General features: G+C 32.7%; 1 protein-coding gene across 1 annotated transcript in view; it reads right to left on the bottom strand.

Annotated features, from left to right (window-relative positions):
- Window positions 1–8581, bottom strand: part of GLIPR1L1 (GLIPR1 like 1) — a 34659-nt gene that overhangs the window by 14324 nt on the left and 11754 nt on the right. Inside the window, exon 2 of the mRNA XM_007125809.2 lies at window positions 2826–3071. Within this exon, the coding sequence (XP_007125871.1) occupies window positions 2826–3071 (246 nt within the window). The remainder of the gene's footprint in view (window positions 1–2825; window positions 3072–8581) is intronic.

Raw genomic sequence — 8581 nt, 5'->3', positions numbered from 1 at the left:
ATCCTCCCAGACCGGGGCGCGAACCCGGTTCCCCCGCATCGGCAGGCGGACGCGCAACCACTGCGCGACCAGGGAAGCCCCTTAATTTCTAATATTTAGTTTAAAACAGTTATTTTCTTAAGGCTGCATTCATGAGGGCTACCAAACTAGTCTTTCCTCACTGATAATTCTCATAAATCAAAAGGAGGCTATAATATATAGCCAAAATCATAATTTCTTCTAGATGATTTATGAAATATATTTTTATTTTCTCCATGGGTATACCATACAAAGAGCATTAAAACCAGATTATAATGAAAACAATAATTAACTTTTATTTCTTTTTCTCAGAAAAATTCTACTAAATTTATGATCACATTTAAAATTTTATGGTCTTAACCATATTCTTACCTTTGTCAAATCACAAGAGACAAATAGAGATAGAGATTAAGAACATACTGAGCTTATTGCAAAAAAAAAATGCCTGCCATAGGGATGGTGAATCATAATTTTTGTCTATTTGCAAAGAATAGCAAAGTTATTTGACAGGAAGAAGACTCCTGTGGAAAATTAGCCATGGGGAGAGAGATAAAGAAGTGAAGTACATAACTATTCCTTTGTGACATGACAGAATGAAAAATTTCTCTACTTCCCAGATGAACAAAGGGAAAAATACTGATCTACTCCATTTGGAAAATAAAATAATCTAAGGAAGGTTGATTTTGACAACATAAATGAATTTTCTGAACTCATTTATTTTACAATTCAATTAACAAAATGTACTAACATATTTTATAAACCAATGTATTAGTCACTATTTTCGAGGGCCGGGGTGTAGCCAGAATCAACAGTTTTGAAAATATACTTTAATGCTCTTTGATTGCCTGAGAGGCAGCAAAGTGCAATAAAAAGCACAGTGAACTGAGAACTAATAGATGAGTTTTGCTTCTAACCATGTGTGTGGATTCGGAGAGTGACAGATCAATTCTGAGCTCATTTCCCACCTAATATAATGAGATTAAGCTAGATCCTTGAAAGATCCTTTTCCTTTTGAATGTTTTAGAAAGTTGATAAACTATATGACTGCAAGTACATATATTTTAAATTAATCATGTTTATAAATTTGGTTCATGAACAACTGACTATACTGTGAAATTTTATTTGCTTAATATATTTAAATTGATTCATTTTTGGCTTTGGGAATGGTAAAAATAAATATTATGTATAGGTTTGAATGTATTGTTTTCATTAAAGTGACTAGATTTAACATTAATATGAACATTGGTTGCAACTTCAACATGACTATCTGCAAATGGTAAATGCAAGAAATTTTAGCTCATTTTGTTTAGAAAATTAAGCAAGATATAGTTGTTGAACCAATAGGAAGAATGCACCAATTCCTAATTATTTAAGCATACGTGTAATTTAGCCCATGAGGTGTGATTCCATTCTCTCAGTTTTCCTAGCAGAAGCCAAACCATGTTCTTTGCAAACAACATCTATCCTGAGAAGGATTTCTACACTTATAGCATTCTGTTATCGGACAAAGAGTAATTAGAAGGGGAGCATAGAAACTGCTAATTTCTGATAAAAATTACTTGCTTTAAGACACTATATGTTCATTCGACTTATGCAGATGAGTCAGTTTGGAGAATAAAGTTAGCTCTTTCTGTTGCTTAAATGGATCTTTCTAAGAGCTCAGTGCCATGTTGAGGATTAGGTTAGCTAAAAAGTGACTTCCTCTTCTTACCAAAAACTCCCACCCAAAGCAACAAAAAGATTGGAAAAATTATAAGAAATAATGTTTTTCAAGATACTGGACATCAGGCAACAATGGATAATGCTCCTGAGAGTTGGAGGGAAAAGATGTGAGCTGTACAATTGTCTCAGTTTATTGTACTGAGTGAGTTTCCAGGCTGTGTCTGGGGGTGGAGATGGTGGAGAAGTCAGGAGAAGCTTGATGGAGTCACATAGTTGAGAGACAGAGCTGAGAGTCTGGGGAGACCAAGGAAGCAGGAGTAGGGGAGAGATGAAAATCTTCTAAGTGACACAACTGTGGAGGTCTGTAGGGGGTCCTCGTCATCAGTTCAGCAGAGCACTAATCAGAGCATGCATGATGAAAACACATGCATGTGTGAAAACAACCCCAGGCTTGGAAAATAATCACCTATAAAAGCTAGAGGAAAGAATAGAGAGGCTTACACAGGGCCAGGAATAGGGATAGTGGGCCTGTTCCTGCTGGCCAGACTGGAAAATTTAATCATTTCTGGGGCATCCAGTAGAAGAATCTTGCCTCACTGGTGAGAGAGAATTAGCCCTAGACTAAATACTGCTTTAATTCCATCTAACATATTTTAAAAGCAGGAACCAAAAGGGACAAACAAATTCCAGATAACTACATCCCAGAAGACAGTTAAGAATATTTATAGGTATATAAAGAAATCCAGAGTCCAACAGGGCAAGATTTACAAAGTTGGGAATATAATAAAATTTACCCGACGTGAAAAGAATAGTTTCATTATTATGAAATTGCTTGAGACCTGTAATGAAGGAAAAAATTTAAAGGCAGTCAGAGAAAAAAGACACATTATATACAGGGGAATAAATAAAAGGATTACAGTAGATTTCTTGCTGGAAATAGGGCAAGTGAGATGACAGTGGAGTAAGATTTTAAAGTTAAAGAAAAAAAAACCTCACTACATAGAATTCTATTCCCAGTGAAAATCTTCCAAACGAAGGTGAGTTTTTCAGATACACAAAAGAAACTCTAAAGAAAATGCTAAAAAAATTGTCTGTGATTGATTATGCATACATAAGAACTAATCAATAAAATCTGAAATATTTACCTGTGTATAATGACCACAAGTTTTGGAACATGATAGGTGATTAAAATCATAAAATTCAGTTTCATTATACCAAAAGTCAACAGCAGATTTTGGTGTGAATATAATTAATGCACCTAACCAGATATTTTCTCCAACAAATTGAAATGTTGGATGGCATTGATGTGATTTTGATAAACAGGGGTTGTGTCCGAATTTGCACTTGTTCGCCCATGCTTTAGCAGTCTTCGCTAAACCTTCATCCCAACTCTGAAAGATAAAAATAATTTACATTGAATTGTGTATATTTGTTTGGATTAAAGTTATTCTAATGATTGTAATAAATTAATTTTTATTTAAATTTATTATTTAATGAAATATAATTTTTCTTTGGTATTTATTATGTTCACAGTGAGTCATTTCTCTTTAGTGTTTTAGAAGCACTTATTTAGCACCCACTCTATGACAGTTCATTTTTGTATTTCCAGTACCTAGCAGATAGCCTGGTACAGTAGAGACACTCAACAAATATATTTGAATGTGATTTAGATAAGTCAGAGTTCACAGTGTAGTAATTCAAGGTTACGCAAATATAAGTAAATCATGAGAACCCATGTATAATTAAAAAGAGAAAAAGCCTCTTAGCACACTAAGAATAGAATTTCCTTAATTTGATCAAGAGTATCTACAAAAGAAAATCGAAACCCTACAATAAGCATTAATGTATAGTGGTACAATATTGAAAGCTTTCCCCTAAGATTGAAAATGAAACAAGATGTCTAATTATTTTTGCTTAAAATTGTTCTGGAGGTTAGGTAGTATAATAAAATAGGGAGCTATAAATATATGACAAAAGATATAAAACGTATAATATTGGAATCTCTCATTATTCACAGATGACATGACTGGGTTAGAAAATTCAAATGAATACACAAACAAAACTATTAGAAATAAGTAAAATTATCAAAGTTGTCAGATACCAGGAATAGATACAAAATTGTATTTCCATTTGCACTCCAGAAACCAATAGCTTCAAAAATATCAAATATATAATTAAATCTAATAAATGATATAAAAACTATCTATATACTGAAAACTATAAAACATCACTAAGAGAAATTTTAAGACTTAAATAAATGGAGAGATATTAAATGTTCATGTGCTGAAAGATTCCATACTGTAAAAAATATTGGTCTTGATTTGAATACATTCCTAATGAAAATCTAAGTAGGTTTTTTAGGGGTGTGCAAATTGATTATAAGATTTATATGGAAATTCAAAGAAGCAACAATAGCTGAGGCAACCTTTAAAAAGTAAAACAAAGCTAGAGGACTTACTCCACCAGACATCAAGGCATCATAAAGCTACATTAAAGACATTGCAATATTGGCAGGAGGGTAGACAAATAGCCCAATGGAACAAAACAGTCTAGAAATCATTTTTGACAAAAGTATAGGTATAGTTTAGTCTTAGTATAGGTATTATTGGCAAGATGATTTTTAAAAAATATTTTTATTTTAAATTAATTGTAGATTCACAAGAGGTTAAAAAAGTAGTACACAGAGGTCCTGTGTAAATGTCACACAGTTTCCGGATTGGTAACGTTTTATGTAAATATAGCACAATGCCAAAATCAAGAAATTGACATTGGTACAATCAACAGACCTTAAGATTTCAATAGTTTTACATGCATTCATTTGTGTGTGTGTGTGTTTTCACGCAATTTTATCACATATGTAAATTGAAGTAACCATCCCCACAATCAAGATACATAACTCTTTCATCACCACAATTATCCCTCATGCTAACCCTTTAAAGTCATACTCACTCACTCCCCCACCATATTCCTAATCCCTGGCAATCACTAATATGTTCTCCATTTATATAATTTTGTCATTTAAAAAATATTATATAGATAGAATCCTACAGTATGTAACCATTTTGAGGTTGGCTTTTTTCACTCAGCATAATTCCCTTGAGATCCATCCACACTGTTGTATGTATGTATTTTCTCCTAGCCTGTAGCTGTCTTTTCATCTCTTAGCAGGGTATTTTAGAGAGCAGAAGGTTTTAATTTTATAAGGTTCAATTTATTGACATTTTCTCTTATAGTTTGTGATTTTGGTGTCATATGTAATCAAAGTAATCAAACATATTAGAAAGCCTCATCTAGCTGTAGATTCTGAGGATTTTCTCCACTTTTCTTCTAAAAGTTTTACAGTTTTATGTTTTACATTTAATTAATGTGATTCATTTAGTGTTAATTTTTGTATAAGGTATAAAGTTTAGATCAAAGTTCACTTTTTTTTTGCTTATGGATGTCAAATGTGTGTAGAGTTGTTTATAGTATATGTGAGCAGTGTCTGTAATAATATTCTTGATTTGTTCCTGATATTGGTAATTTGTGTTGTCTATTTTACTGATCTTTTCAAAGAATCAGCTTCTTACTCCACTGATTTTTTTCTATTATTTTTCAGCTTGCAACTTCATTAATTTCTCCTCTTCATTATTTTCTTCCTTCTGCATGTTTATTTTGCTTTCTTTTCTTGTTTCTTTAGGTAAAACTGAGGTTATCCATTTAAGAACTTTCCTTTTTTCTAATGAAACCATTTATTGCTATACATTTCCCTCTCAGCACTGCCTTAGCTGAATTGCATTGGTGTTTGTGTGTGTGTATTTGTATCTATATATCTATCTATATTGATATATTTATCTATATTTCTATTTCCTTGAGACTTCCTCTTTGACCCATGGATTATTTACAAGTGTGTTTAATTTCCAAGTGTTTAAAAAGTTTTTTTGTTATATTTGTGCTGTAGATTTCTGGATTGATTTGTGTTCTGAGACTATACTCTATATATTCCAAATTCCTTTAAATTTGTTGAGATTTTTTTTGATTGTTATTTTTTAAATTTAAGTATAGTTGATTTACAATGTTGTATTAATTTCTGCTCTACAGCAGTTTTATGGTTCAGGATATGGTCAATCTTGGTTAATGTTTCATAGGCACTTGATAAGAATGTGTATTCTCTAGTTGTTGAGTGGAATGTTTTATAAATGTCAATTAGATCCTAGTTGGTTAATGGTATTGTTAAGTTCTTCTATGTCCTTGCTGATTTTGTGTCTGATTGTTGAGACAAGAGTGTTGAAATCTCCAAATGTAATTGAGGACTTTTCTATTTCTCTTTTCAGATATATCACCTTTCCTTCCTGTATGTTAAAGGTCTGTTGTTTGAGAAATACAAATTTTTTATTACAATTTATTTGTGATGGATTGATGGTTTTATCATTATTTAATCTTATTTTCTGTCTCTGGTAATTTTTTTCCCTGAAATCTACTTTATTTGATATTAATAAAGCCACTTCTATTTTATTTTGATTAATCTTTACCTGATGTGTCTTTCTCCACCCTTTTATTTTCAACATACCTATGTCATATTTGAAGTGAGTTTCTTGTTTATAGCACATTGTTGGCTCATTTTGGTTTGTTTGTTTTTAATCCACTCAGCCAATCTCTGTTACTTTAATTTATTTATTTAACTATTTACATTTAATATCCTTACTGATATAAATTTGAGCATGTCTACCATTTTATTGTTTATTTTTTATTTGCTCCCTCTGTTTTTCATTCCTGTATTATTTTTCCTGACTTCCTGTGAATTACCTGAACATTATTTAGAATTCTACTTTGATTTATCCATAGTGCTTTTCAGTATATATCTTTTAAAAAAATTAATATTATTTAAATGTTTATTTATTTATTTATTTTCTTATTAGTCATCCATTTTATACTCATCAGTGTACACATGTCAATCCCAATCGCCCAATTCATCGCACCCCCACCCTTACCCCCCACCACTTTCCCCCCTTTGTGTCCATATGTTTGTTCTCTACTTCTGTGTCTCAATTACTTCTCTGCAAACCGGTTCATATGCACCATTTTCTAGGTTCCACATATATGCGTTAATATATGATATTTGTTTTTCTCTTTCTTACTTATTTCACTCTGTATGACACTCTCTAGGTCCATCCATGTCTCTACCAATTTCATTCCTTTTTATGGCTGAGTAATATTCCATTGTATATATGCACCACATCTTCTTTATCCATTCATCTGTTGATGGGCATTTAGGTTGCTTCCAGGACCTGGTTATTGTAAACAGTGCTGCAATGAACATTGGGGTGCATGTGTCTTTTTGAATTATGGTTTTCTCTGGGTATAGGACCAATAGTGGGATTGCTGGGTCACATGGTAATTCTATTTTTAGTTTTTTAAGGAACCTCCATACTGTTCTCCATAGTGGCTGTATCAATTTACATTCCCACCAACAGTGCAAGAGGGTTCCCTTTTCTCCACACCCTCTCCAGCATTTGTTGCTTGTAGATTTTCTGATGATGCCCATTCTAACTGGTGTGAGGTGATACCTCATTGTAGTTTTGATTTGCATTTCTCTAATAATTAGTGATGTTGAGCAGCTTTTCATGTGCTTCATGGCCATCTGTATGTCTTCTTTGGAGAAATGTCTATTTAGGTCTTCTGCCAATTTCTGGATTGGGTTGTTTGTTTTTTTAAATATTGAGCGGCATGAGCTGTTTATATATTTTGGTGATTAATCCTTTGTCCGATGATTCATTTGCAAATATTTTCTCCCATTCTGAGGGTTGTCTTTTCGTCTTGTTTATGGCTTCCTTTGCTGTGCAAAAGCTTTGAAGTTTCATTAGGTCCCATTTGTTTATTTTTGTTTTTATTTCCATTACTCTAGGAGGTGGATCAAAAAAGATCTTGCTGTGATTTATGTCAAAGAGTGTTCTTCCTATGTTTTCCTCTAAGAGTTTTATAGTGTCCGGTCTTACATTTAGGTCTCGAATCCATTTTGAGTTTATTTTTGTGTATGGTGTTAGGGAGTGTTCTAATTTCATTCTTTTACATGTAGCTGTCCAGTTTTCCCAGCACCACTTATTGAAGAGACTGTCTTTTCTCCATTGTATATCCTTGCCTCCTTTGTCATAGATTAGTCTAATCCATTTTGAATTTATTTTTGTGTATGGTGTTACGGAGTGTTCTAATTTCATTCTTTTACATGTAGCTGTCCAGTTTTCCCAGCACCACTTATTGAAAAGACTGTCTTTTCTCCATTGTATATCCTTGCCTCCTTCATCATAGATTAGTGGACCATATGTGTGTGGGTTTATCTCTGGGCTTTCTATCTTGTTCCATTGATCTATATTTCTGTTTTTGTGCCAGTACAATATTTTCTTGATTACTGTAGCTTTGTAGTATAGTCTTAAGTCAGGGAGTCTGATTCCCCCAGCTCTGTTTTTTTCCCTCAAGACTGCTTTGGCTATTCGGGGTCTTTTGTGTCTCCATACAAATTTTAAGATTTTTTGTTCTAGTTCTGTAAAAAATGCCATTGGTAATTTGATAGGGATTGGATTGAATCTGTAGATTGATTTGGGTAGTAAAGTCTTTTTCATAATATTGATTCTTCCAGTCCAAGAACATGGTATATCTCTCCATCTGTTGGTATCATCTTTAATTTCTTTCATCAATGTCTTATAGTTTTCTGCATACAGGTCTTTTTTCTCCCTAGGTAGGTTTATTCCTAGGCATTTTATTCTGTTTGTTGCAATGATAAATGGGAGTGTTTCCTTAATTTCTCTCAGATTTTTCATCATTAGTGTATAGGAATGCAAGAGATTTCTGTGCATTAATTTTGTATACTGAAACTTTACCAAATTCATTGATTAGCTCTAGTAGTTTTCTGGTGGCATCTTTAGGA

This window comes from Physeter macrocephalus, chromosome 6 (genome assembly GCF_002837175.3).
Source record: "Physeter macrocephalus isolate SW-GA chromosome 6, ASM283717v5, whole genome shotgun sequence".
NCBI classification, from domain to species: Eukaryota; Metazoa; Chordata; class Mammalia; order Artiodactyla; family Physeteridae; genus Physeter; species Physeter macrocephalus.
This window is presented reverse-complemented; position numbering and strand designations above follow the sequence as displayed.